This window comes from Trichomonas vaginalis, chromosome VI (assembly GCF_026262505.1).
Source record: "Trichomonas vaginalis G3 chromosome VI, whole genome shotgun sequence".
NCBI lineage: Eukaryota > Parabasalia > Trichomonadida > Trichomonadidae > Trichomonas > Trichomonas vaginalis.
Window position 1 is genome coordinate 1,864,680 of NC_067208.1, and position 27,098 is coordinate 1,891,777.

Here is a 27,098-nt window from a genome sequence, read left to right on the forward strand (position 1 = left end):
TCTTTGCTGAACCTAAATATTTTCATAAAGCAAAGAAAGTTGGTATAACTGAAATGGTGAAAGTTCTTGACGTTGACAAAAATATAACTTCAAAACTGACCGATATTACTAAAGGAAAGTTTATAATACAATATTATGTCAAAACTGGCGTACTGTCAATATTTGACGGAGAGAAGTCAGTTCAAGAACAACTTACTGACCTGCTGCCAAAATCTGCTCGATGGAAGCTGTCGTTATACCAATCTGAGGAGCCCCAGCAGGTTTCATCGAACGAATCTTCAAAAGAGCATCTTCCGTGAAAAGTGCTATTGGTTTTGTAAACTTCTTTGCTTTCAATTCATCAGGCCCGTCTCTGTCACCAGTATATTGTATTTGAACTGTACCAACAGTTGAAATACCACCCATAAAGTCTTCTGAGTCAGCAAATGGAATGCCAAGCCAAAAGTTTGAACGGTCTCCATTTGTATATTGAGTTTTTTGACCTCCTGTATGAGTCCATACTTTCACATATGGCATAATAGAACTTTGCATTTCAGGGTTAATGGTTGTTGTGAAGTTGTTGTTAAAGTTCATAGCATCTAATGTCAAGTTGTATGACCTCATATCCTCAACTGTAGAATATTCTTCTCTTGGATAATATTTGCCATCTATGTTTATATGATATTTAATACCAGGGTTGTAGAAACAAGAATAGTCATTTATAGTTCGTCTGAACAGTACAAACATAGTATCTGCATGTTTCATTGCAGTTGTTAAAGCAATATCTGTTCTTGCACCTGGGTCAGCACTTTGGTTTCCAACTTCACCTGCAAAGTCTTTGACAGATATTTGGTGTATAGGGAACATAAGTGGAACTGCAATATATTTGGCAGCTAAAGCATTTGAAATATCTGGGTCCAACATATAGACTGCAAGTCTGCTTTCTATTCTCTTGCATTCAAATTTTTCGCATGTGAACTTAACTGGGTCCCAAGCAGTTCCAGCAGCATTGAAATAATAGTTTACTTCAGTGTTGAGGTTTGAGAAACCAAAGTCTAAGTCAACCTTATCTTTGCAAAAGTCACAGAACTTGGCTCCACCAGTTCCAGCTACAGTAATGCTGAATGGGTCTTGTGTTGGTGCAATGACTAAGTTATTTTTGCTTGGAGTAAGTTCGATAGAAATTTTTCCTGCCCAGTTTGGCAAGTATCTTAAAAACCTGAAGATGAGGAAAGATGACAAAGGAACTCTAAGTTTCAGTTTTACTTTGGTTACTGCTGCTGCAGTTTGTTCAGAAAGGTTAACATAAACTCCTGGAACGTTAGGGTCAAGTCTTCTTATTTTCTCAATAGTTGCATATTGGTCTGTTTGTTCTCTAGCTTGTGGTTGTACTGAGTTTCTCAAAGCGAACCATTCATAGTTTGCCCATGTTACTGTTTGAACTAAGTCAGAGTTAGAATATATCTTATATCCCATGAAAACTTCTGGAGCATATTGGTATCCGACATAGAAAATTCCATTGCAACCTTTCTTGTCAGACAACTTGGCAGAAGGTTTTATTTCAATGTCTTGTTCCACGTATAAGAATGAGTTGTCAATAGAAATAATGTGAAACCTGTCGCAAGCAATATCTACTGTTGTTGAAGAACCTTCTCCAAACTCACCTACGTTTCCATAAGAAATAGCAGTTGTATATTCGTAAGTTCCAGGAACTATTTCTGACCTTCTAATGGCATTGTCGCATTCGTTATACCATTCGGAAACATTTCCGTTCATGGCATCCAAAACTGTTGGCGTTATATTCTGAGCGGCGTACATTTCATATGGGTAAAAATATAGAATAGTTGGATTTATATATCATAATAGAACCCACCTGGCACAAGCTTTACTTTCTTCCTGACTGAGTTTTTAACTCTTCTTTTTCCTTCATTGCCACTACTTTCACTAGATGAAGTTACTTCTTCACTACTTTCTACAACTCTTCTCTTCTTCTTTGGTGTCGCTTTTGGTAGCTTGCCATCTGCTTCAAGTTGTAGCATCGCATCATGTTCACCTAGTATGTTGTAAATTTCCCATGTCCTTTTTGCCTTTGGGCTCTGGTCGCCCATCTCAGGTAACCTATATCCTAGAAAGAGTTTGTCATAGTTTGTATTTGAGTCTTCGCGTATTGTTTGCATGACTCTTTCCTGAGTTTGCGGTTCAAGCTCTTCAAACAGTGCCTGCCCATATGGAATAAGCTCGTTTCCAAATATATGTTTTTGTAGCCATTCTGGTTTTCTTTCCATGTTACCAACAATATCTTTTGTGAATGGGAAAGCTTTTACCCAATCTTTCAGTCTTTCGTCATTTATTTCTGTAGTTGGTTTTATTTTGTCAAGGAACATGTTTTTCAATACTAACATTTCATTTGGTACTGTCCATTTGAGTTTTCTTAAATATTCATCCCTTCTCGGTTCATTGTCTGAAAAGTAAGTTTTTATGACATTTTGTAAACTTTCGTTTGCAAGGTCATGTACAATAGGTTCTCTTCCTTCTCTGTCCCTAACTTTCTTTCTAAACTCTTCACCAAATATACCATCTCTATGGTTCTGTGTAGTTCTTTGAGATAAATGTTCTAGAACGTCAGGTGTTATATTTCCATCAGCCATGTTCATTTCATACTGGTCCAAAATATCTGCATGTTTCATATCTTTCAATGGCATTAAAGCCGCGCTTAAAATACCAGCTATATCTGGTTCACCATTCACTTCCATTGCGTCTACAACTTCTTGGAATTGTGGTTGTAAGTTTATGAACCACCTATCTGGATTAGCTTTATGACCCCATCTCATTGTAGTTCCATAGTCTGCAGAAACAAAAGTAGGTTTGTTTCCATCTTGGTTAGGTTCTGAATGAACTTTAAACAATGTTTCATTTCTATATGTTTTGTTGAAATTTAACCTTTTATTTTCACCGAGTTCATCCAAAGATTGAACGTTAAATGCTCGTAAGTAAAAAGGGTTGTTGTATTTGTGTACATTTTCTTTCAGTACTTCCATTCTATGCTGAATATTTTCATCTGGTGTTGGAGTCTTTTGTATGTCGGCGAACATTTTTCGATATCCTTCTACTATGTCAGCCGAATTTTTTTTAGACTCTTGGAAAGATTCCATATTCTCCGCATACACTTGTTGAGGGTCAAGATTTTTCGGCTGTTCCAAATCTTCATCTAGTTCTGTGAAGTTAGTTTCCAAAGGAGGGACTTGTTCGTTTCCTTCAGGCTCTTCTAGCTGTTGTTGCTGAACTATTTCTTCCATGTCTGGTTGTATCTGAACTTCTTCCTGTTGAGTTTCTTGTACCTCATCTGCTGGCATTTCATATATTCCGAGACCGTTTTCAACAATTTCCCTATCTACGTCATCCGCATTCATAAGCCTTTGTTCTTTCGTTCCGTCTCTATTTTTTACGCGTTTCATGACGAAAGTTGAATTGTCATTTAGCTCTGACATCAAATATCTCGGAGTAAATTCGTTCATGTCATTTGGATGATATGCTATTAAATCATATCTCTTAGCGAGCTTGTATTTTCCAGGTTTGAAATTATATCCCATTTGGTGCTGAGTCATAAAGCTAAATAGGTTCGGGTCAGTATTTCCATCCTTGAACTTTCTAATAGCTTCTTTATATCTGTCACTAAAGTCAACAGTATCTGGGAAACCACACTCTTCCTTCAGCATTTTTAAGAATTCTTGGTTTCCTTGTTCTCTACTTCTTTTATGTCCTTGCTCTGTTTGTGGTTGTTGTTGTGCTGGTTGTGGAGGTGGTTGTTGTGCTGGATTTTGAATTGTTGGTTGTTGTCCTTGCTCTGGTTGTTGTTGCTGTGCAGGGTTTTGAACTGTTGGTTGTTGTGTTGGTTTTGGTGCATGCCTGTGTCTATGTCCATGTGACGATGTAAATGTTCTAGGTAGTCCTGGTGCAGGTGCTTCTCTTGGAGGGTTTGGTGGTATATAAGTTCCACCAGCTGGCACATATGTTCCATCTGCAGCGTAATGTCCTACCTGACTTTTCGTTCTTAAGAAAGCATTTACTAGGTCTGTTTTGGTCTGTTGTAACTCTTTTTCTTGACTTTCCACAACAGTTGCTCTAACGGCGTCATAGGCACTTTGAACTGCCTGTCTCGTTGCTGCATCTGTTATTTTCGTCATATTTTGTGCTACTTCTCTTAACTCTTTGTCGAAACCTTCAGACTTCAGTTTCTTTCCAGATGAGAAATCGTTCACTAGTTTCACTTTACTATGAAGAGCTTCGAAGGCGTTCTTAAAGTCAGCATTCATTAAAGCTTCATTTGAACTGTCTTCATCCGCTTGTATTTTTGTCCTTATTGACCCTATAAGTTGGGCTGCTTTAGCGTTGGCTTGGGCATCTAACCAGTCATTGTTAGCTTTTATATATTCTGCGCTTTTCATTGCCTTTTGCATGGCTGCGTCGTTATTTTTACTTTCTTGTGCTAAGTTTTCATACTGTACGGTTTGGTTTTGCAACTGTAAAATTTTTCTGCCTTTACATTTGCTTCAACTTCTTTTTTTATACTCATTGCTATCCATATATGTCTTCAGGGCTTTTTGTTTTATTTCTTCATCTTTCAGTACTTTATATTGAGTAGTATGGTTTTTCAAATTTATGACATCTTGTTCCATTTTTGCTACTTCTGCTGCTTTTTCTGACACTTTTTTCGCATATTCCTCTGTACTTAGTTCTTTCAGTTGTTCTTCTTTCTCTCTTTTTCTCTACGTTTAACTCATTGAGTTTCTTTGTGTGTCTGTCATATTCTAGTTTCTTTTCGTTTTCACTTATTTGTTTCTGTATGTCTATGTTTGACTTTTTGACATCTGTTATTTGATTTTTGAGTGAACTCAAATTCATTTGACTTTGAGGGTTATAGGCTGTTCCGTCTGCAGCTCCACCATAGCCTGCCATTTTCGCTAAAAGTGCCGCTCTTAAACCTCCACTCTGTGCACCAATAACTCGGTTTAAAAGCATAGGGTTGCTTGACATTTGTTGCAACATAGTGGGGTCATTCAGCATTTGTTGTTGCAACTGTTGTTGTGGTGTCAGTTTTACTTTTGGATGTTTCAATGCTCCCTTCCTCTTACGTATATTCTTACGTAGCTTACGTGGCATTTTAAGTGAAGTTAAAAACATTTACGATGAAGAAGTTTCGACAAAACATTTACGAAGAAATCATGAAAATTCATGAGGTGAGAAAACAGGTGAGAAAAGAGGTGACATCTCACCTCTTCACCTAAATTATATTTTTGGGTCATTTACGCTCATTACGAAGAAGTCTTGACAAAACATTTACGAAGAAGTCTTGACAAAACATTTACGATGAAGAAGTCTTGACAAAACATTTACGAAGAAGTCTTGACAAAGCATGTACGATGAAATCATGACAAAACATTTACGTTCATGTTTGACAAAACATGTACGATGAAGTCATGACAAAACATTTACGATGAAGAAATCATGACAAAACATTTACGATGAAGTCATGACAAAGCATGTACGATGAAATCATGACAAAACATTTACGAAGAAGTCATGACAAAACATTTACGAAGAAGTCATGACAAAGCATGTACGATGAAATCATGACAAAACATGAAAACATATATAATTTGTGAAAAGCGACACATTATATAATGTTTTCGACCCAGAAGACTAACAATTTTCCGAATAAAAACTTCATTTATACTAAACATCTTCAGGGCTAGAAGGCACGAAGTGCCTGGAAGCCCCACTACCTTTTTTTTTTTTTTTTTTTTTTTTAATTATATATAACATGATTAGATCTTCCATTTTTTCCAAAACGATATACATTTCACCTCACAGATGGTCTTGACTTTTCATCTTTAAATTTTTGAATTCGGAAATTTTTCTTTTTTAAAAATATTTATTTTTAAATAATGTTGTACACATTACTGTCTTTAACAGTATCCCAGTGTCCAGAACAGGATTCTGATGTTACCATTAATAATGATGATGCTGATTTTAGAGATTGCCTAACCATTCGTTCAGTCACTGTGTCAAATTTAGTTACACGTATTTCAGACAATGCGTTTTCTAAGTCAAGTATTACAAGCATCACACTTTCTAAGACAGTCACCTCAATTGGTGATTTTGCATTCTATGAGTGTCGTAGTCTTAAGAAAGTTACATTAGGCAGTTCAGTTAAAACCATTGGAGGATCCGCATTTGCTTCTACCGCATTAACAGAAGTTATTATTCCAGATTCTGTTGAAACAATTGGAGGATCCGCATTTGCTTCTACTGCATTAACAGAAGTTATTATTCCAGATTCTGTTGAAACAATCGGTTGGAAAGCATTCTATGAATGTGGTAGTCTTGAGAAAGTTACATTAGGCAGCTCAGTTAAAACCATTGCAGATTATGCATTTGCTTCTACTGCATTAACAGAAGTTACTATTCCAAAATCTGTTGAAACAATCGATTGGAATGCATTCTATGAGTGTGGTAGTCTTAAGAAAGTTACATTAGGCAGTTCAGTTAAAACCATTGGAGGATCCGCATTTGCTTCTACTGCATTAACAGAAGTTATTATTCCAGATTCTGTTGAAACAATTGGTTGGAAAGCATTCTATGAATGTGGTAGTCTTGAGAAAGTTACATTAGGTAGTTCAGTTAAAACCATTGCAGATTATGCATTTTATAATACTTCACTAAAAGATGCTATTATTCCAAAATCTGTTGAATCTGTGGCTCTACATTCCTTTTCTGCGAAAAAACTGATTTTTCAATCATTGATTGAATTATATTTAGAAGAAACTGAAATAATAATTTACAATGTTCCAGATGGTTCTAAAAGTATGGAATTACCGAAGGTTCATTGTAAAAATCTGAAATTTATTGAAATCTTAAGCTTAGGTGGAGATTGCACAATTGGGAGTAATTATGTCTACGCAAGTCCCGATGACGATTTACATATTAAAATATATATTGAAAAAGATGTTAAATCTATTGATGATGAGGCATTTAGTGATGTAAATATTGATATATTTGCATATTTTGGAACAAACGAACTCGAAGGAAATTTCCTTGCGAATGCTAAATCAATTCGAGGTGTAATTGCTTCAACAAATTACCAAGGAGACAGTATCGGTGGAGTTAAAATAACCAAGAAAGTTCCTTCATATAATATTGAGGAAGACAATACAAATTATGAATTGGCCAAATCTGCAGGATTGAGTGGTGGTGCAATTGCAGGTATTGTTATTGGTGTAATTGTCGTAATTGCAATTATCGCAGTTGTCTGTTTCTTCATTATTCGATCTAAAAAGAAGAAATCGGAAGATACAGCAGGAAATGATGTCTAAAATTCATTTTCTAATGATAAGCATAACACATTTGGTGATTCATTCTAACTAAAAAATTTTTTATATACATATATTATTTCATATCACAATTATAATCGGGTCAAACTAGAACCGATACATCATTATAGCGAATTATTTTTCAATCCGAGAGGTATTATGTCTTAGAAATCATTTCTTATCCACAAATTTAGCCGTATGAATAGTAATCCCCATAAATTCCAAATATTATTTCAGATAGCAATCTCTAGTTTTTACAGACTCAATCTAAACACAAATTTTGAGATGAGTATTTAACTCATTTTCTCATGTAAAGCCTCCAAATCGCAATTATGTATATATTTATTTTTAACAAATTTACTCAATTGACTTTTCAATTGACTCAGAATTTCTTTTTGAAAGTACTATATTTATATAAATCTATTTATAAAACACACACATATATAAATCTATTTACAAAACACATATATATAAATCTATTTACAAAACACATATATATAAATCTATTCACAAAACATATTTATATAAATCTATTTACAAAACAAATATTTATATAAAAACATAAAAACATAAAAAAAAACATATAATTCATTTCTTGTTACTTCCTGTGTTGTTAATTTGATTATCTTCTTTGTCTTCAACAACAGAAAAAACTTGTTGGATTTCTGACAGTTTCTTTGCCAAGTTAAGTTCTCTGTCTGTTTTTGCACTGAATTTTGCAACTGTAGCCCATTTTTTGATGAGTTCGTTGCCGTCTGTTGTTTTCATCTTCTTCGCAAGTTTGTTACTGATCTCATCGAAAACAAACGGATCAATGTTGTGGACTTGTTTGTATGCAGAAATTGCACAGTTTCTTGTCGATTGGTTCCAGTGTTGTTTCATTGTAAAAATCAGAGGACTCATAATGACTGGATATATCGAGCGAGTGTTGTCCAGTATTAATGTGATCAGTTTGTGGTTATCCCATACTTTCATTGATGCTTCTGCAACTTTGTATGATTTGGATTGAAGACATGTTGCATATAATTTAAAAACTTTGTGACAAATGGATGAAAAGTTTTTCAATGGCATTTTTTCCATTGTATTGTTGATGAAGTCAACGAAAATGAGCTGTTTAGATGGCCATGAAACAGGCCAATGATTAACAATGTAAAGAACAATGATCTCTGCAAATTTGGGCTCTTTTGGAATGATGAAATCAAATATTGGATTCAATAGTGGTAAAATAGTTGTAACATGCTGTTTCTTGAGTAATGGTACAATGTTGGTCAATATTATGTTGTAATAAAACTCCATTTCGTTGTTTGGAGCAGTTTTAAGAGAAATGTTGAATAATCGCAAAGCAGGAGTTAAAGCAAAAGAATATGAGTGACCATCGATGTACTCACGACATACGTGACCGTAATATTCGACTAATTTATGAACTAAGTTCGGATTCGTCGTTGAATAGTTTGTAAAGATAGTAATTAGCTTTCCACGCTCGTTAGAATCGCAGGAATCAAAGGCACTAAGAAGTTTGTTCATGAATAATTCTGTGAAATGTGGATCACGTGGAAAATTTGTTTGATATTGAATCAAAATATCGTAAACTAATGATAAATGAGGCCATGAAACTTCTGACATCAATGGTTCTTCATCGAACGCTAAGTATTTCTCAGAAACTGATGGGAATGGTCGATAAATATTAACTTCAAACATTTTGAACAGAGAATCAATAATTGGAGGCGCAACGGCTTGACAATTATCTTTATTTGAGAATAACGCAAGTAATTCTTTGAGTGCTGTCTTCTTTTCTTTCTTTGCTTTTTTATCGGAATCCGGGTCACTGAAATCACAAATAATATTGCACACTTCTATCTTTCGCATAATCAAATCGTTTGTATTGTTATTTAACTGAGGCTTAAGTTGCTCTAATTGTGGACATTCAACTTCATGATGAAATTTTCGTTTTACGATAGGAACACTTGGAATAAAAATTGGACCTATAAGATCATCGATTGGTTCTTCAAGTCGCGGTGATGCTAAATCTGTTAATGGTTTGTCTCCATTTACGTTTTGATTATTTTTAGAAGTATTTTGAGTTAATTTTCGTAATGTACGCGACTCAGGTCGAACTATTTTGACTAAACAACTCTTCCTACCAACATAGCGTTTAATAAATGGAATAGGTAAGGGAGAGTTGTTCATTTCAAAACTTTGAATTCAGAAAATTTTGAAGATCATATTAAAAAAATTATGGGTATCGTTAATCGGAATTTTAATTTAATAACAGTAATGAGAGTGAAACATATTAAGGGTGCACCCGTATGTACGTTTATTTGAGAGGAGGAGGATTACCCTCTCAATTTTGAGGGATTCGTTAGTTTATTTTCTTGATGAATATGCAATAAAATTTGATTTTTACCTTATCAATATACTTCATATAATATACACATGTTCATGTAAAAACTTTTTTCCAAAATCCTCAGGAATTAAGGGATTTTTGAATTTTAAGAATTTTTTTTCGAATTTTTTCGAAAAAAAAATATTTTCAGAACAGCCTTAACGGCTAAGATTTAGGAACAATGTTAAGTATCAAAAAGAAAGGAGGTCTGATATAGACAACATATATCGTTGAAGGTTGAAAAAATCTCTAATATTTGAGCCCAAAATTTCAAATTTTAATTTTTTGAAAAAAGAGGCCACCCGTATGTACGTTTATTTGCGAGGAGGAGGAGGATATTTTTGAAAGGGTGAAACATTATGAATATGTTAATTATATAATAATATGTATTATTATAAAAAAGAAAAAATAAAGCACGTGAAAATTTTTCTTTCTTGATTTTTTACAAAATCTACTTAGAATTAAAAAAAAAAAAAAAAAAAAAAAAAAAAAAAGGTAGTGGGGCTTCCAGGCACTTCGTGCCTTCTAGCCCTGAAGATGTTTAGTATAAATGAAGTTTTTATTCGGAAAATTGTTAGTCTTCTGGGTCGAAAACATTATATAATGTGTCGCTTTTCACAAATTATATATGTTTTCATGTTTTGTCATGATTTCATCGTACATGCTTTGTCATGACTTCTTCGTAAATGTTTTGTCATGACTTCTTCGTAAATGTTTTGTCATGATTTCATCGTACATGCTTTGTCATGACTTCATCGTAAATGTTTTGTCATGATTTCTTCATCGTAAATGTTTTGTCATGACTTCATCGTACATGTTTTGTCAAACATGAACGTAAATGTTTTGTCATGATTTCATCGTACATGCTTTGTCAAGACTTCTTCGTAAATGTTTTGTCAAGACTTCTTCATCGTAAATGTTTTGTCAAGACTTCTTCGTAAATGTTTTGTCAAGACTTCTTCGTAATGAGCGTAAATGACCCAAAAATATAATTTAGGTGAAGAGGTGAGATGTCACCTGTTTTCTCACCTCTTGAATTTTCATGATTTCTTCGTAAATGTTTTGTCGAAACTTCTTCATCGTAAATGTTTTGTCACTTTTCTGTCACTTTTCAGGAAAAAACATTTTTATTATTATATATAAATGAATTTTACAAAACCACCGTTACCGTTCTTTGGAAATAAGAGTAGATGTAAAGATATTCTATTGAGAGAACTTAAGAAACTACCGAATGGTCTAACATTTGTAGATTTGTTCGGTGGAAGTTTCTATATATCCCATTTGTGCCATACCGTATTCCCAGACTCAAAGATTATATGCAATGACTTCGACAACTATATGGACCGTCTCAAACATATTCCAGACACAAACAATATATTGAAAGAGTTAAAAGAAAAGATACCTATAGGTAAGATGGAACGTATACCATTAGATAACAAAAATATTGTGAGAGAGGTTTTGAAAAAAGCAGAATATATAGACTGGGATAGTATATCTGCTAGACTATTATATAGTGGTTCTATAAGAGTTCATGACATTGAAACACTTATGTCAAAAGTTTTATATCTTAACTATACAAATGTTTTCAAAGAGGACATAGAAAAATATATTGAGGGTATAGAGTTTGTGAGATGTCATTGGACAGATTTGTATGAAAAATATAAAGACAAGGAAAATGTTTTCTTTATAGTGGACCCGCCGTTCTATAACACATGGGATTTTCAATACCAAGTAAACTGGACTTTGAGAGACTCTTTAGAAACTTTAGACGTTATACATAACCATCCATGCTTTTACTTTACATCCGATAAAAGTGGTTTGGAAACCGTTATGAGATGGTTAGAGGACATACATGACTATGAGTTTATATATGACAAGATAGAATATGAGAGAGGTCCTATAAACTGGAGAAAGTGTCACAATAAAGAAATTTTATTAGTAAGTAAATGTGGTTTGAAATAGGACTACTTGTTTTAGGTTTTTTCCATTGTGTCATTTATTTATTTGACGTGGCAGAAAGATATAGAGAATATGAAGATGAACCAATACCTGCAAATGTTCAGTATATGTACTCGTAAGAGATATTTTTATCTAATATTAAATGGACGCACAGAACTTAGCGAATGCCCAGCAACCTGGACAACCAAACCCAGAGAATATTCCAAATGAAGTTAGAATACAAACTGCAATGGCAAACTATGGTCAAGTGCCAACAGATGTACAAATGCAAACTGCCATGTCAAATGACGCTGCGTTAGGTTTGCCACCATGGTATGCAAATATGAGATGGAAAGAGTTTTATACAAACCCTGAAGTGGGATATAAACAACTTTATGCAGATGACGCGAACACAGGAGTTGACCCAGAATATGTTTTCTACCAGAGGAGAAACAGAATGTATGAGCTCCAGTTAAAGAATGCTATGGAACTCAACAGGAAACGCAAAAGACTAGGCGGACATTAGATTTTTACATATAGTAAAATGGGTTTCTTCAGTAGTATTGGAAACTTCTTCAGAAGAGTTGGAAGAGGTATATGGAATGGAATAAAATCTGTCGGAAAAGGAATTTGGAACGGAGTCAAAAATATTTGTAAAAGAGTAGGTCAGTTCGTTGGTATTATACCTAAAGACCCTGAACCAGAAGAACAAGCTCCTGTTATACAACAGCCTGAACCTGCACCACAGTCAAGTTGGCAACCAAATCCAACACCTCAACCGTATTAAAAAATTATATTTTTACCGTTCGATAGTAGTTGTATATGAAACTAAGTTCTAAGTAAAACGCATGGTATAATGGAATTATTCTCTTTCTTCCATCTGTAGTAAACCATACTTGAAAGTCTGAAATACTTCCACTTGGTGGTTCGTATAACTTTGTAGGTTTTTCGTAAAAGTCATTTGCCAAGCATAAAAAAGAGTTTTGTGCACCAGAAAATGAAGCATGAACTATAATAGCATCTTGGTCGAAAACATTTTCATATGTTCCATTAGGGTTTTCGACTTCATAAAAGTTCGGGTGTACTGGATATGCTGCAGGCTGATTTAACATCCTCAAAAATCTATACCATGCCAAGTTGTTATATTTTGTAGAAATATAAACGTTTTCTCCAAGGTCTTCTATTCTATTGATTTTAACAGTTGCATTTTTCCTGTCATATATAATATCGAGATGGTACTCTCCTTCGTCAATGTTATACTGGTTTGCATATTCGAGATAGATATCGTTTATTTTTTCTTGAAAAGCTTGAAGAGTTGTTTCTAAGTTTACAAGCAAATTCACTTGTAAAAGTTTTCCCTGTTCAAATTTCTCATACGTACGTTTTTCTTTGTTATAGTATCGAACTTCAAAACCGACCGTAAATGGGAAACCATGTATGGCTTCTGAAATGAACTTCATTCTACGAAAGCCAACAGCTTTTGTGACGGATGGGTCTCTTAACCATCTCAATGGGTAGTCAAAACGATAGCCTTCATGCTTTACGGTCTCTGTCTCAAACTTTTGACCGACATTAGTAAAAAGTTCATCTAATGGTTTAGTTGTAGCAACTCTTGAATTTTCTTTTTCTATTGGAAGCATATTTTATCTAGAATAAAAATGTCGAAAGATATTGCTTCCATGAGAGAAATACAACACAACCGACAACTCATTATGCAAGCTCTAAATAAGAACACAACAAACTTTTCAAACTATTCTAAGATATCTGAGTCATTGAAAGAAGGAAACTTAAAACTGACATTAAACCCAATGACAGATGAGTTTCTATTTCAAGACAAGAAGAACAATACTGTCTGTATAAATCCAACAAAAGGAACTTTAAACGAGAAACCTATAAATGAACTTCTTTTGAAGGCAGATGTTGACAACAAAGCTGACAAAGAGTATGTCATTGAAAAAGTTCAAGAAGAACATGACAGAGCAGATGCAACATATGCAACGAAAGAGGATGTTGAAAAGAAAGCTGACAAAACATATGTTGACAATAAAATGTCAAGTGAAGTGACAAGAGCTGAAAACGAATATTCTAAAAAGACTCATACACATACCATTGCAAATATTACAAACTTACAAGAAACCTTAAACAGGAAAAGTGACGTTGGACATACACATACAAGTTTTACAACTTTTACAGCAGACGACATAGTATTGAACTTTGACCTTGGTTCAAGTGCACCTTCAGAGAATCCGAGTACAAGCGTAAAAGATACTCTTAACAATTTAGATAACAGTTGCAGGAATATCGAAGAGCATGCCAGAAACTTTGAAGCATATGAACTACCAACAATGTTAGATAAGAAAGCTGACAAAACAGAGCTTCAAACATTAAAGACAGAAATACTTCAAACAGTATATCCTATAGGTTCTATTTATACGTCAATGAACTCTACCAGACCAGAAGTAGTACTTGGTTTTGGAACTTGGACTCAAATAGTCGACAGGTTTTTGTATTGTGCAAACTCTTCAAAGGAAACAGGTGGAAGTAAAACGATTTCAGGTGCAAATTTACCTGCGCACAGTCACTACGTAAGTTTAACTACATCTCAAGAAGGTGGGCATAGGCATAAATATTGGGATTGGACAGGAATGACAAAAGGTAAAGGATATGATGTTAAAGACAACGTTCAGTTTGCTATAAATTGTTTCCTGAGTAACACTGAGGTAGGAGGAAACCATACACATTTCGTTTCAGGGTATACGCAAACAACGGGACAAAGTAAAGACTACATGCCACCTTACATGACAGTTTACGCATGGTATAGAAATGCTTAGTCGTCATTTTCAACTTCTTTAGCATATTCGTCAGGAGTTGTCTTATATTTGTTAGGAACTGTCTTTGAAAGTATACCACCTTGAACTTTGACAAGTTTGAAACGAGGTCTGACAATAGTCGTTTTATCTTCTGCTTGCAGTGTGTACATTTTGCCATGTTTGCCTAAAACTTCATAATATTCTCTTGTATACTTTCTTCTATTTTTACGAACACGAATGTGAGTACCTGTCGGGTTCCCATTGTTGTCATAGTCAATAGTATTTTCATATGGGTCGCGTTTAGGTATTTCTATTTTTACTTTGTCACCCTTCCGAAGTTTGAAGCCTGGCATTCTTTCTTGTTTGTCTCTTTTGACTAAATTGTTAAATATATAGTCTTTCTCTAAGTCAGGGTTGTTTTTCATTTCTTCGGGGGAGTGGTTTCCCAAACCTTTTTGTTTACGGTTATTGTAAATATTTAAAACTTGTCTCATCTTTGCCATGGAGAAGTGTCTATACTTGTCGTCATATGACATTTCATTTGCTTCACCACCTTGTGGTTGGTTTAAGTCTCTTAATATTTTTATACAACTGTCAATGACACCAAGAGCAGAATGGTTTTGGTCGACAATGAAATATTGGTTTACATTTTTTGAACGCAGATAGTTTTTTACATCATCTGATTTGAAAGAACTTTCATAGTCAGATGTCAGTTTTGTTGGATGGTATTTGTCAACGAATATTGTCAAAGCAGTTTTCACATCTAAAATATTTTTAGACTGTAATGGTATGGCTTCACAGTATCTTGTGTTTTGACCAACAAATATTAGCCAGTATGGTGGTCCATCTGTTCTAACTCTCGGAATGTTTTCCAAGATATCCATAAACCAAGCATTTGGTGTTGAACTAAAGATTTTTATCATGAGTGCTTTCTTTGTCGCTTTAGAAACATAGGGGTCCTTGTTTGGATTCGTCATTTTTTAACCCATAAGAAATGGGTTTATTTGGCGCATTAGCAGGAGTTGCATCTAGATTTTTACCCGCAGTGGGAACAATAGCCAGAGGTGTATTTGGAGTTGGAAGGAAGATTTTGAGTACATTAGGTATACTTAAAGAGAAAGCACAACCTATTATACAAACTGTACAGAAAGGTTGGGATGTAGCACGAGATGCAACAAATCTTATTCCAAATCCTGAAACAAGAGGAAAAGTTCAAGGATGGATGGACAATGTAGGAAGACAAGCAGGAAACTATTATAACAAAGCAAATGACTACTATAACCAAGCAGGAAATTATATGGACCAAGGTGAAAGATTCTTTAACAGAGGATATAACCATGCACAACAATGGGTAAACAATAACCAACCGCAACCGCCTCAAACGTGGGAAATGTAAAGTTTTTTATTGAGATGAAATGAACAATACAGCATTGAGACAAATGGGCTCAAGATGGATTTGTCGGCTTCCAGCAGTTACACAACGTGTTTGTCAAGTTCTTCCTATACCTCAGGAAGTTTTAGACCGACTTAAAAAACAACAACAACCAGTTGAAAACAAACCAAACTAAAATTTTTTACTGAGATGAAATGACCGAAGAAGTTGAAACCGTAGATTTGACACCACAAACAAAAAGTTCAGAACCATTGTCAAAACCTGTCAAAGAACTTACAGATGAAGAGAAAAATTCAATAATAGAAGGTGCAAGGTCTGGAAATACAAACCCTAACTATAAAGTCACTTTTCATAGAAATGGAACGGCTAGTATCTCAAAAAAGAAACAGACTCTCACAAATAAAATATTGAAGTCTGGAGGAGCTTTCGAGACAACAGATGGAAAAGTTTACTTCACTGACCAACAGTTCATTATAGAACATCTCATTGACTTAGAGTCGAAATATTCTAAACTTTACAACAAACACAAAAAGTTGAAAGGAAAACAAAAACAAATGGCATATGATATTTATGAAGATGTTGACGACACAACCATACCTGCAAGTGGGGTAAAACCAGCGGAACCGAAAAGTGACGAAAAACCGATAGAAGAAGAAAAACCAAAAACTGAAGATAAACCAAAACCAAAGTTTAGTTTGGAAACTAAAAAAAGTCAACCTTCATTAGCTGGTATGGGTTGGCGTCAAAGACTTATGGCAGCAGGTGGCTATGTAAAGTAAAGGAAAAACATTTTTTTATTTTATTTGAAATGTACGCTGAGTTTGTTGGAACAGACCGTTGGGAAACTTGTTTGTTAGATGAGAAATATGAAATTCACTGTTGAGAGTCATTTGAAGTCAGAAACAAAAAGACAAAAAGAGTTTTAAGCGGATGGGAGGGAAATGACGGATATGCTAGGATGAGGATTGGTGGAAAACACTATTTAAAACATGTTGTCATTGCAACTCATTTTATACCGAACCCTAACAATTTACCTTTTGTAGACCATATAAACCGTATAAGAAACGACAATAGACTTGAAAACTTACGTTGGGTCACTTGTTCTGAAAACAATAAGAACAAAAGCAAATTTCGAGATATTGTATTCGAATTTGTCGACGAACTAGAAGATGAAGCAATTGAAATTACAGACTATGGCGAGCATACGTTTGAGTTTTACTACTATAGCGAAGAACAAGACTCTTTCTACTTTTATACCGGCGTAAACTATAGGAAATTACAAGTATATTTTACTAAGGCAGGCTATGCTTATGTAAGCACTAGAGATACAGATGGAAAACACGTTCAAATACTTCTTAACAAATTCAAGAAGCTATATGGCATACCATTTTAAAACAGTATATTTTTACATATATTAAATGCTTCAGGTTGAAAAACAAAGAACAAAAGTAGCAGATACAAAACCGTTAGACTATATCTTTACAAATGCTGGTAGGAATATATCAGATGAAGAAATTTCATCCCGAGCATACAAGTTTGACTATCCAATTCGTTGGCTTCAAAGTCCTTCAGATGCAAAGGCAATAGGATTTAGAAGAGTTTTGTTTTCAAATAGAACTAACGCATTTATGTTCGCAGTAGATTTTCATGGGCAGTATAAAGGTCCTGATGGTCTAATAGACAGATTTGACGAAATGAGAATCTTTACAGTTCGTTCAGACGAAAGTCTTGAGAAAACTCTAAATGACTTTCAAACTCAAATGAACAAATATTATTGGGAATTTCAAGAAAAATACGACTCTTTACTAAATGGAACATACTATCTGAAACTAGAATATGACAAGATGAACTCCACCGTTTCATTTCAAAAGATTGAAATTAACCCTCCAAGAGATACAGAGTTTTTATTTTGGGAAGTAGACAAACGTTCTTGGGCACAATTTCTTCGGTTACTAAACCAGAACGAACCATTACCACCAGATGGTCCATTTAAATTTATACTTCCACCAGCAGATTTGATGGTTTATAGAAACGTGTTTGACCCTCAAAATGTCATGTGTCATGCAAGTTTCAGTTCAAGCAACAATAGTTTTCTATGTATTGGTAAGGACCGTTATGACTTTGCTTCTAAATTCTACGAACCACCTAGTAACAGTTTCTCTGACTTTCAAGTTTGGTTCACAACAAATGGTGTGCAACATATTATTCCATTGTACTATGACTTTTATCTCGAATTGTCTTTCATATATAACTACGGAAAAGTGCTGAAAAAGTATTGAATGTGAAGATATTAGAAAATAACATTTTTTCTAACATCGTAGAAAACTCATGAAAACAATTTATTTTTGACACTTTCACAAAAAACATAAAAAAAGTGGAGTTAAAATGAGATGTTTACTGAACTGGTTGGATGCCGCCTTCTGTAGTTATGTAGAATGGTTGACCAGAGAAGTGGAACAGTGCTCTGAGAATTTGTATAATTCGTGGAATTGGACTCTCTCTGTTTGGAAGTAGTATCCAAGGACGTTTGGCAAAGAACTTTATAATGGCTTCCTTCTTTGCTTGCTTTATGTCGTCGAAGGCTGTCCCGTCTGGTATTTGAATTGGAATTCCAGTCGAAATCTCGAGAGTCAAGGCAGCCCTTCCAGAAATAGTGGTGAACTTGACCTTGGGCTTCATGACCTTGCGCAAGTAGTCTTTTACGCAGTCGTTAATTTAAATTAGGTAAATTGCCTCATCTAATGGCTCGATGTTGTCCATTGCTACTGTCAGTAAAAGTACTGCTACTGTCAGTAAAAGTACTGCTACTGTCAGAAAAAGTACTGCTACTGTCAGAAAAAGTACTGCTACTGTCAGAAAAAGTACTGCTACTGTCAGTAAAAGTACTGCTAGTTGCAGTAAAAAGGAAAATTTGAGAGGGTTTTCGACGATAAAGTACTGCTACTGTCAGTAAAAGTACTGCTACTGTCAGTAAAAGTACTGCTACTGTCAGTAAAAGTACTGCTACTGTCAGAAAAAGTACTGCTACTGTCAGTAGCAGTACTGCTAGTAGCAGAGATTTTTATCGTTGTGGTCCGACGGTTAAGCCACAAACGAATGTCCGACGTCCCACCAACCGAGTCCAATCTCAATCCAGAAGAACCGAAAGCACCAACCCCTGCACCTCAGTTCCAGCAATTCCAATCTCAATCCAAATTACTACCAATTTCCACCTCAATCCAAATTACTACCAATTTCCACTACAAGGTTACTACCAATTCCAATCTCAATCCAAATCGAAGAGAGACCAAGAGTTCGAAGAAGGTCTGAACCGCTTACGCAAAGATTATGCCACAGCTCCAATTGAGAGAAAGTTGTTGCAAAATTCAGTAAAAATAATGTTTAGGTGAAGAGGTGACATCTCACCTCTTTTTTCACCTGTTTTCTCACCTCATGATTTCATCGTAAATGTTTTGTCAAAACTTCTTCGTAAATGTTTTGTCAAGACTTCATCGTAAATGTTTTGTCAAGATTTCTTCGTATATGTTTTGTCAAGACTTCTTCGTAAATGTTTTGTCAAAACTTCTTCGTATATGTTTTGTCAAGACTTCATCGTAATGAGCGTAAATGACCAAAAAATAATGTTTAGGTGAAGAGGTGACATCTCACCTCTTTTTTCACCTGTTTTCTCACCTCATGATTTCATCGTAAATGTTTTGTCAAAACTTCTTCGTATATGTTTTGTCAAGACTTCATCGTAAATGTTTTGTCAAGATTTCTTCGTATATGTTTTGTCAAGACTTCTTCGTAAATGTTTTGTCAAAACTTCTTCGTATATGTTTTGTCGAAACTTCTTCGTAATGAGCGTAAATGACCAAAAAATAATGTTTAGGTGAAGAGGTGACATCTCACCTCTTTTTTCACCTGTTTTCTCACCTCATGATTTCATCGTAAATGTTTTGTCAAAACTTCTTCGTATATGTTTTGTCAAGACTTCATCGTAAATGTTTTGTCAAGATTTCTTCGTATATGTTTTGTCAAGACTTCATCGTATATGTTTTGTCGAAACTTCTTCGTAAATGTTTTGTCAAGACTTCATCGTAATGAGCGTAAATGACCAAAAAATAATGTTTAGGTGAAGAGGTGACATCTCACCTCTTTTTTCACCTGTTTTCTCACCTCATGAATTTTCATGAATTTTCATGAATTTCCTTAAGATAGAAAAAATAAAGTTAGTTTTATTTTTATTTATTTTTTTATTTTGTATGTAAGAACAGAAATGTCAACAATCGGCACAACAACAATTCAAACAACAACAGCACCAAACTCGTTAGTCATGAACCCAACTTCAATGTTAGTAGAAATGAAAAGCTTCATTCCTTCTTCATATACTTTCGAAACAGAAATCCAGAAGATAAAGCAAGAACTTCTCCAAGGAGATTTAGATTGCACTGCACAGGATGAAACAAATGAACAATATCTTTATGAAATGCAGGACATTATTGACCATTTGCCTAAACTACCTGAAATTCAGCAACAAAAACTAACTATTCCTGAATTCGACGAAATTGAAGTGAAACCAACTGACTCAGTAGAAATAAAGAAGTTCATACGTAAGGTTAACTATGAGTTTCTTGGATTTCATTGCAACCACAAAGTCATGGACAAAGACTGCGATATGGTATATAAGAACATCTCTGACATATATAAATCTGGGGAGTTTAAGACCTACGACAACTTTGTTTCATTAGCTGCAAAATGTGTATGGCAGATAAGAGATAAAGATAGAAGGGGTAAAATATGGAACGAACAGATAAGACCAACTGCTTCAGATTTAAAGAAAACCATTGACGCCTTAGTTGTTTTAGCAGGTAAGGTTTCAGAATATAACGCAAAAATGAACCCGCAATGTTCAAAATGTAAAGCAGCAATGAGGAAATATAACTACTCCGTCAAAGAGATAGAAAGAATGAGAAACGACTATGCAGATTTAAAGAAAGAAGCAGAAAAGCCAGCAGAAAATAAAATGGACATGTTAGCATTTCTGAACAAAAACTATCCAACAGCTGACGATTTCCTTCTTTCAGATGTCAAGAAGAAATATAAAGAAACCTTCGGCATTGTTAAAACTTTTGACATACTAAAAGAAGAAATAGAAGCTACGAAATTGTTTAGGATTTCAAATATACATCGTACAATTCATGTAAAACGCTTATAAAATAACTGAGGTGAAAAATTAGGTGAAAAAAGAGGTGAGATGTCACCTCTTCACCTAAACATTATTTTTGTCTGATTTACGCTCATTACGAAGAAGTCTTGACAAAACATGTACGATGAAATCATGAAAATTCATGTACGATGAAGTCTTGACAAAACATGTACGATGAAATCATGAAAATTCATGAGGTGAAAAATTAGGTGAAAAAAGAGGTGAGATGTCACCTCTTCACCTAAACATTATTTTTATTGAATTCAGCAACAAAATTCTGAGTAAAATGGCATATGCTTGCTTCCCTCGGAAAACCGAGAGAAGGGATTCCGTATGAAATTCATGAATTTCCTTAAGATAGAAAAAATAAAGTTAGTTTTTTATAAAATATTTTTTTTATTTTGTATGTAAGAACAGAAAATGTTAAAGGTTGAGTTTGAAACAGTTAGAAAGATAGACAATGACACCAAGGTGGTTAGAATAGGTGATTTAAACATAAGATACTCAAAGAAATACAACAAATATTCTTTGTCAGACATTATATCTCCATCTGGAAAGAGAGCAAAGGACTGGGTTAGAATTGCTTCTACTCAGAAAATTTTGACAAGAAATCCTGAGCTTATGATATCAGTAGCATTTCATGGAACAAGAGCATATCTTATAGACAAAAGTCTTATACCAATAGTTTTGTTATGGTTAGACCCAGTTGTTGGATATAACTTCATAACATATGGTTCATTCGATACGGAACGTTGCAGTGAAGGCTTACTTTACATCGTTCAGAAACCGAAGGACTTCAATACAAAAAGATATAAGATAGGAAGAACATATAATATAACTCAAAGATATGACAGTACAGTCAATAGAGTCAAGGTTGTGTTTGTTAATGATATGAGAGCTGCAGAAACAGAACTACTTGAAAAGTTTGAGAAAATGTATGGTGCTCCCACGAAAGGTAGGGAAACGTTTGAAGTAGATGAGATAGATAAGGCTATAAAATTATTTGACGAAGTTGCTGAAAAATACATGTAAAGCGTTTATTTTTGGTCTTTTGTGAAAGTCAAAGACGATATGTACCAAATGCAAAGTATTTTGACAGCATGTTTTGCTCCAGATACTAAGCTTCCTAAAGACTGGTTTAGGAACCAAAGCACACAAGAACTTTTGAGTGAAATTCCTCTAGACCGAGAAAAACCGGTCTTGCCTAAAACTCATGAAAACAGTGAAGAACAGCGAGTAGGTAAAAAAACCTGGTCGCCAAAACTCTATGAAAATCGTGAAGAACAGCGAGTAGGTAAAAAACCGGTCTTGCATAAAACTCTATGAAAATCGTAAAAATTTGGCTCCTGGTTTGAGAGGTTTGTATGTACATAGACTTCTTGTAAATGCTGTTGCAATGTGGGCTTCACCTCTTCACCTAAAATATATTTTTATTGAATTCAGCACAAAAATCATGAATTTCCTTAAGATAGAAAAAATAAAGTTAGTTTTATTTTTTTTATTTTTTTTTATTTTGTATGTAAAGACAGATATGTCAACAACAGAGAACACAACAACAGTTATAGTTCATGAAGCTATAGATGAAGAATACGAGTACATACAATATAACAAACAGTTACGTCTCATTCGTTCGGTCAAAGACGATATGTACCAAATGCAAAGTATTTTGAATGCTCTTCGTTCTACAAAGCAAGCACGTCATTGGTTTGAAAACCAACAGACAAAAGAACTTTTAGAAGAATTTCCTCATATGTTTGCGACCGGTAGAAAACCGCGGGTCGAGATTCCGTACGAAAATCGTCAAAATTTGCCAAATGGTTTGAGAGGTTGGTATGTACATAGACTTCTTGTAAATGCTGTTGCAATGTGGGCTTCACCTCGCTATGCTTGTTATATTTTCATGATGTTAGATGAAATTCATAGACAAGAACGTGAAGAGATGGAAAAGAAACTTCAAGCAAAAGATGAAGTCATTGAAGCAAAAGACAAAAGCATTCAGAAAAGAATACCGCGTTCGGTACCAAAAGGAAAGGAAAAGAACTATAAGTATATGATTTATACTGAAGAGTTGGAAAATGAAGAAGACAGAGATATGGTTATGTTGCATTTAGTCAGAAGAAACAACAAAAGCTTTTACGACCTTGCTAAGATTTACAAATCTGACAGAAATTGGTTCTATCGCGAAAACTTACCGATTTCAATGACCCCAAATGAAGATGTGAAACAAATAGTTCAAGATACGTTACCTCAAACACACTATGATATGAAAGGTTGTACAATACTTACATTCAAAGAAGACTTACCGCTACTGAAAGAAAAAATAACAGAGTATTTTGACAACTTCAAACAAGCAGAGTAAATGAACTCTTTATTTTTACGCTTGACTTTTTACAATTTGAACTTTGTTTGCGTAGATATGAATTCTGAAAGAAGTATGAGGGTCTTGTATGACTTTGTACTTCTCCCATAGTTCATGTCTGTCAAACTTACCTGCCATGGACTCTTTCATAAGTTCCATGAAATCGTCTTCTGACAATCCTGGGAAAAGTATAATGTCAGTAAGTATTCTCTTTACATCCTTACTTAAACTCTTTGCTGTCTGTACACATATTACGACTGAAATGTTAAAGTGTCTGAGCTTCTTAAGAATTCGACACATATCTTGTTCTCTATTCTTTAACAAAGAATGAGAAGCAAAGTCATCTAAGATAAGAAGACACCTATGAGGGTAAGTCTTCCAATCGTAAGATTGCAATTTCTTCGAAATGTATTCTATCTCTTTCTGTTTGTTTCTGAAGTGTTTCTTCTCTAATATTCTCTGCATTTCCTCATTAGGGTCTTTGAACTTAGAATTTATATACTCATTTATAGCATTATACTTCAAAACTCTTCTTTGGTACTTCTTTATCCAATCTAACAACTCAGTATCCTTTATACATACTAACTTAGACTTCTTTATAATATCTTTGAACGAATTGACGGTTTGGTCAAATTGACCAGAAGTACTACAAATAACAACTAACTCATAGAATGGGTTCTTCTCATCTAGTTCTTGTTGTTGTGCAGCCATTTTAAGATAAGTGAAAGTCTTACCCGACCCAGGTGGTGCAATTAGACCTGTTATACCATTCTGAGCAAATAAGAACTTGTCATGTATAGGCTTTATCTGAGCATTTTCTAACTTCCTCTTGTTCTTGTTTAAAACATTCTCAAATTTCTTGTCAATGTCAGCAAACTTTTTTTCTAACATATTTTTAGAAAAATTAAAATTTTTATCTTTTAGAAAACGTCTAGCGATTTCGCTATCTATATTCGAGACAAGCTTTTCGACAGCAAAACATCCGTCGACCATAAAATCTTACATAGTGTAAACAAGAAAGGGGAATTTGTTCTAAAGTTCTGTTTCTGGGAATATGACAAGAACCATAAAACATTAGGCAGAGCAGTCTTTAAGTTTGTCAATGACAGACTTGTTGACAGAGATGACGCCTCTTGGAGAGATGAAGTCCAACAAAAGTTCTTAGAATGCAAAGAAGACACATGCGCTGTTCTTGAAGATGAAATAGAAAACAGAATAGATGAGCTATTAAAGGACAAAGAACTTTTACAGAAATATGGTTCTGAGAAATTTGACATAACTCCACCAGAAAAGAAGAAGAAAGGAAAGAAAGAGAAAAAAGTAGAAGAGAAGAAAGAACCTGAACCAGTTCCAGAGAAAAAGAAATTTGACATGTAAAAATAAAATTTTATTTTTAGAACATTTCTGGGTCAATGTCAATGTTCTCTTCCTCTTTAGGAGCAAACACCGGCTTAGACTCTAAAATCTTTTTACCCAATTTACCTTGAACTTCTACAACTTTAGACTCATAATATTCATAGTCGTCTGTCTTCTTTGGTTCATAAGGTATAACAAGTTTGTATGCTTTGCCTTCTTTAAGGTTTGAGAACTTTCTGTCAAAATTTTCTTTGACTGTTAACAAACCTTCTATCTCTAAGTCTTCAAATTTCGCACCATTTTTAGTCACAATAGCAAACTTAACTGGTTCGATGTTCCAAACTTTGCTGAATGTAGACTTTTCAAAATGGTAGAAGTAAACATTCAAATATGTGAATGGAGCTAACTTATCTTTGACTTCTGTCATGTACTTATTTACTGAGATGAATTTTGCCATCTTTTCTTCAGAATAAAAAAATATTTTTTTTAAAATTTACTCAGAAAAATTTTTCTTTGTATATACACCATTCTGTACGTCTAAAAGAGTTTTGACATTTGCCAAGAATGTTCGTTTAGAAGCTGCCATATAACCATATTCTTGACAATATTGTTTATACGAATCGTATAATGACCTTTCATCTAATGACACAAAGTCAGTTTCATCTATGAACAGTTCATATACACTCTTGTTTGCTTCTAACAATGTTTGTCTCTCTTCGGTATGTGGAATTTGTCTTGGATTGAACTTAGAAATATCTAATGTCATGAAATATGAGAACAAGTGGTTGTAAAAGTCAGATGTCAAACATTCTGCTAAGTCGTCAAAATATTCAGTATCTTGCATATGAGAATCTGACGTTCTGACAACTACATATCTTCTGTCAGAACTTTCTAACTTCATCGGAACAACATTGTTTGAAACCATATGAAGTTTGCAACATTCTCACAAACTCTTGAGTCTTTATACTTTCTTTCAACAACTCCAACTTTGTCTGTTATAAGACTCTTCAAAGCATCTGAGTTCAAAACTTTTGTTGTATCTATACTTTGAAGTTCATTGCAAACTATAAGTTTCATATTCTCTATTGAGGAGTTAAACTTGCCAGATGTTTTCTAAGTTTGTCATATTAGGGTTCGAATAACCTTCTAACAGTTTGCATAAGATATCTGTAAAGAAAGTATTCTTACCTGTTCCTTGTTTTCCAATTATAATGAGAGCAGTTTCATTTTTAGCACTTGGATGTTGTAAGATATTTGCAAACCAACATAAGATATACTCATAAACCTTTTCGTTTCCATTGCATATAATTTCTTTGACATGGTCTAACCAAGCTTCTATAATATTTTCTTTCCATTCTACTTGTTCGTATTTATATCCAGTGAAGATAGAATAGAAGTTTGGAGAAGGTGTATAAAACTTTATACCACGAACTGAAAAATCTTCTAACTTTGACAATAAGATATCCCAAGCATCTAACATCTTCATGCCAACTTGTACGACTTTTATTTTCTTAAGTTTCTGTCTACATTCTTGTTCAGACACTATTGTTGCTCTTGGTTTGTTAAAGACAACATCCCATTCTTTCATGACATAACATTCTGGGGCAGAGTCGAACATAAATGACTAAACGTTTCAAATTCTCGACTGCTTTGTTATAGTCTCGAAATGGACACATATTTCTGAATGCTTGGAAGTCATAAAAATCTGAAACATCTATTCTGTACATTTTTATAAAAATAAAAAAAAATATTTTTTTTTATTCTTGACTTTGTTGTTCCATTTGTTGCATTTGTTGTTCTTGAGCTATTTGTTGTTGAAGTTGTTCTTGTAATACAATACTTTCACCAGTTGCATCTTCCAATTCGAAACTTTCTGCCGTCATTGACAAATACATAGGACATAAAAGTTTTACAGGAACAAAGTTTGCGTCAACTAAGGTTAAGTTTATGTTTGCCAAAGTGTTTGAGTTCACTAAGGTTGAAAATTCTGCATTCGAATGAACAATAGGCAAACCAGCAGAGAAAGTATTGTTTATACGCATAAGTATCTTTTGGTCATAATAGTTTCTGTCGACATTCGAATAACACTTTGAACCTAAGTTTGAAACAATATATAAGATTGGTGTGCTTAATGTCAATGGAATAGACATTCCTTGTATGACACCTTTTCCTGTTATAGGAAACTGTTGGTAGTAAAAACCAGATATAAGTTTTGTATTATAGCTCATATCGTTTATAGTAAACTCAGTCGGACATCCAAACATAATGAAACCTGCTCTAGTTGCAGCACATGTTACATCCGTCCTTAAAGTATTAAATAAG

At 34.2% G+C, this 27,098-nt stretch overlaps 20 protein-coding genes and 2 pseudogenes across 22 annotated transcripts, besides 2 other annotated features; 13 read left to right on the top strand and 9 right to left on the bottom strand.

Annotated features, from left to right (window-relative positions):
• Nucleotides 1-5,787: part of a mobile genetic element that runs on past the window's edge.
• On the bottom strand, nucleotides 193-603 carry TVAGG3_0788740 (protein of unknown function, DUF4106 family; the record flags this gene model as incomplete). Its single annotated transcript, XM_051246742.1, has 1 exon — nucleotides 193-603. One exon carries the CDS (start codon nucleotides 601-603, stop codon nucleotides 193-195), a length of 411 nt encoding a protein of 136 aa, XP_051082217.1.
• On the bottom strand, nucleotides 1,199-1,797 carry TVAGG3_0788750 (uncharacterized protein; the record flags this gene model as incomplete). Its single annotated transcript, XM_051246743.1, has 1 exon — nucleotides 1,199-1,797. A coding segment is annotated over one exon (599 nt), but the record flags the coding sequence as incomplete, so codon positions are not given.
• TVAGG3_0788760 lies at nucleotides 1,830-5,139 on the bottom strand (annotated as a pseudogene). The gene has a single exon. A coding segment is annotated over exon 1 (3,310 nt).
• A 137-nt stretch (nucleotides 5,788-5,924) lies between the features above and the next one.
• TVAGG3_0788770 (FNIP repeat-containing protein) lies at nucleotides 5,925-7,352 on the top strand (the record flags this gene model as incomplete). The annotated part of the gene is made up of 1 exon (XM_001302173.1): nucleotides 5,925-7,352. One exon carries the CDS (start codon nucleotides 5,925-5,927, stop codon nucleotides 7,350-7,352), a length of 1,428 nt encoding a protein of 475 aa, XP_001302174.1.
• A 412-nt stretch (nucleotides 7,353-7,764) lies between these two features.
• On the bottom strand, nucleotides 7,765-9,555 carry TVAGG3_0788780 (protein phosphatase regulator protein; the record flags this gene model as incomplete). Its single annotated transcript, XM_001302174.2, has 1 exon — nucleotides 7,938-9,536. The coding sequence occupies one exon, from the start codon at nucleotides 9,534-9,536 to the stop codon at nucleotides 7,938-7,940; it is 1,599 nt and encodes a 532-aa protein (XP_001302175.1).
• Nucleotides 9,556-10,196: 641 nt separating this feature from the next.
• Nucleotides 10,197-27,098: part of a mobile genetic element that runs on past the window's edge.
• On the top strand, nucleotides 11,834-12,196 carry TVAGG3_0788800 (uncharacterized protein; the record flags this gene model as incomplete). Its single annotated transcript, XM_001302175.1, has 1 exon — nucleotides 11,834-12,196. The coding sequence occupies one exon, from the start codon at nucleotides 11,834-11,836 to the stop codon at nucleotides 12,194-12,196; it is 363 nt and encodes a 120-aa protein (XP_001302176.1).
• Nucleotides 12,215-12,457, top strand: TVAGG3_0788810 (serine threonine-protein phosphatase family; the record flags this gene model as incomplete). The annotated part of the gene is made up of 1 exon (XM_001302176.1): nucleotides 12,215-12,457. One exon carries the CDS (start codon nucleotides 12,215-12,217, stop codon nucleotides 12,455-12,457), a length of 243 nt encoding a protein of 80 aa, XP_001302177.1.
• Nucleotides 12,959-13,310, bottom strand: TVAGG3_0788820 (uncharacterized protein; the record flags this gene model as incomplete). Its single annotated transcript, XM_001302177.2, has 1 exon — nucleotides 12,959-13,310. A coding segment is annotated over one exon (352 nt), but the record flags the coding sequence as incomplete, so codon positions are not given.
• TVAGG3_0788830 (uncharacterized protein) lies at nucleotides 15,475-15,876 on the top strand (the record flags this gene model as incomplete). Its single annotated transcript, XM_051246744.1, has 1 exon — nucleotides 15,475-15,876. One exon carries the CDS (start codon nucleotides 15,475-15,477, stop codon nucleotides 15,874-15,876), a length of 402 nt encoding a protein of 133 aa, XP_051082219.1.
• TVAGG3_0788840 (uncharacterized protein) lies at nucleotides 15,896-16,048 on the top strand (the record flags this gene model as incomplete). Its single annotated transcript, XM_001302179.1, has 1 exon — nucleotides 15,896-16,048. One exon carries the CDS (start codon nucleotides 15,896-15,898, stop codon nucleotides 16,046-16,048), a length of 153 nt encoding a protein of 50 aa, XP_001302180.1.
• Nucleotides 16,068-16,652, top strand: TVAGG3_0788850 (phage tail repeat-like family; the record flags this gene model as incomplete). Its single annotated transcript, XM_051246745.1, has 1 exon — nucleotides 16,068-16,652. The coding sequence occupies one exon, from the start codon at nucleotides 16,068-16,070 to the stop codon at nucleotides 16,650-16,652; it is 585 nt and encodes a 194-aa protein (XP_051082220.1).
• Nucleotides 17,292-18,152, top strand: TVAGG3_0788860 (uncharacterized protein; the record flags this gene model as incomplete). Its single annotated transcript, XM_051246746.1, has 1 exon — nucleotides 17,292-18,152. One exon carries the CDS (start codon nucleotides 17,292-17,294, stop codon nucleotides 18,150-18,152), a length of 861 nt encoding a protein of 286 aa, XP_051082221.1.
• Nucleotides 18,970-19,182, top strand: TVAGG3_0788870 (uncharacterized protein; the record flags this gene model as incomplete). The annotated part of the gene is made up of 1 exon (XM_001302180.1): nucleotides 18,970-19,182. One exon carries the CDS (start codon nucleotides 18,970-18,972, stop codon nucleotides 19,180-19,182), a length of 213 nt encoding a protein of 70 aa, XP_001302181.1.
• On the top strand, nucleotides 20,132-21,070 carry TVAGG3_0788880 (organellar and viral DNA polymerase type B; the record flags this gene model as incomplete). Its single annotated transcript, XM_001302181.1, has 1 exon — nucleotides 20,132-21,070. One exon carries the CDS (start codon nucleotides 20,132-20,134, stop codon nucleotides 21,068-21,070), a length of 939 nt encoding a protein of 312 aa, XP_001302182.1.
• On the top strand, nucleotides 21,482-22,093 carry TVAGG3_0788890 (organellar and viral DNA polymerase type B; the record flags this gene model as incomplete). Its single annotated transcript, XM_051246747.1, has 1 exon — nucleotides 21,482-22,093. One exon carries the CDS (start codon nucleotides 21,482-21,484, stop codon nucleotides 22,091-22,093), a length of 612 nt encoding a protein of 203 aa, XP_051082222.1.
• On the top strand, nucleotides 22,133-22,387 carry TVAGG3_0788900 (KilA, N-terminal/APSES-type HTH, DNA-binding family; the record flags this gene model as incomplete). The annotated part of the gene is made up of 1 exon (XM_051246748.1): nucleotides 22,133-22,387. The coding sequence occupies one exon, from the start codon at nucleotides 22,133-22,135 to the stop codon at nucleotides 22,385-22,387; it is 255 nt and encodes an 84-aa protein (XP_051082223.1).
• Nucleotides 22,593-23,420, top strand: TVAGG3_0788910 (KilA, N-terminal/APSES-type HTH, DNA-binding family; the record flags this gene model as incomplete). The annotated part of the gene is made up of 1 exon (XM_051246749.1): nucleotides 22,593-23,420. The coding sequence occupies one exon, from the start codon at nucleotides 22,593-22,595 to the stop codon at nucleotides 23,418-23,420; it is 828 nt and encodes a 275-aa protein (XP_051082224.1).
• TVAGG3_0788920 (protein of unknown function, DUF4106 family) lies at nucleotides 23,436-24,131 on the bottom strand (the record flags this gene model as incomplete). The annotated part of the gene is made up of 1 exon (XM_051246750.1): nucleotides 23,436-24,131. One exon carries the CDS (start codon nucleotides 24,129-24,131, stop codon nucleotides 23,436-23,438), a length of 696 nt encoding a protein of 231 aa, XP_051082225.1.
• TVAGG3_0788930 (uncharacterized protein) lies at nucleotides 24,348-24,744 on the top strand (the record flags this gene model as incomplete). The annotated part of the gene is made up of 1 exon (XM_051246751.1): nucleotides 24,348-24,744. A coding segment is annotated over one exon (397 nt), but the record flags the coding sequence as incomplete, so codon positions are not given.
• On the bottom strand, nucleotides 24,814-25,203 carry TVAGG3_0788940 (protein of unknown function, DUF4108 family; the record flags this gene model as incomplete). Its single annotated transcript, XM_051246752.1, has 1 exon — nucleotides 24,814-25,203. The coding sequence occupies one exon, from the start codon at nucleotides 25,201-25,203 to the stop codon at nucleotides 24,814-24,816; it is 390 nt and encodes a 129-aa protein (XP_051082227.1).
• On the bottom strand, nucleotides 25,394-26,262 carry TVAGG3_0788950 (annotated as a pseudogene). Its single transcript has one exon. A coding segment is annotated over exon 1 (869 nt).
• On the bottom strand, nucleotides 26,534-26,926 carry TVAGG3_0788960 (uncharacterized protein; the record flags this gene model as incomplete). The annotated part of the gene is made up of 1 exon (XM_051246753.1): nucleotides 26,534-26,926. One exon carries the CDS (start codon nucleotides 26,924-26,926, stop codon nucleotides 26,534-26,536), a length of 393 nt encoding a protein of 130 aa, XP_051082228.1.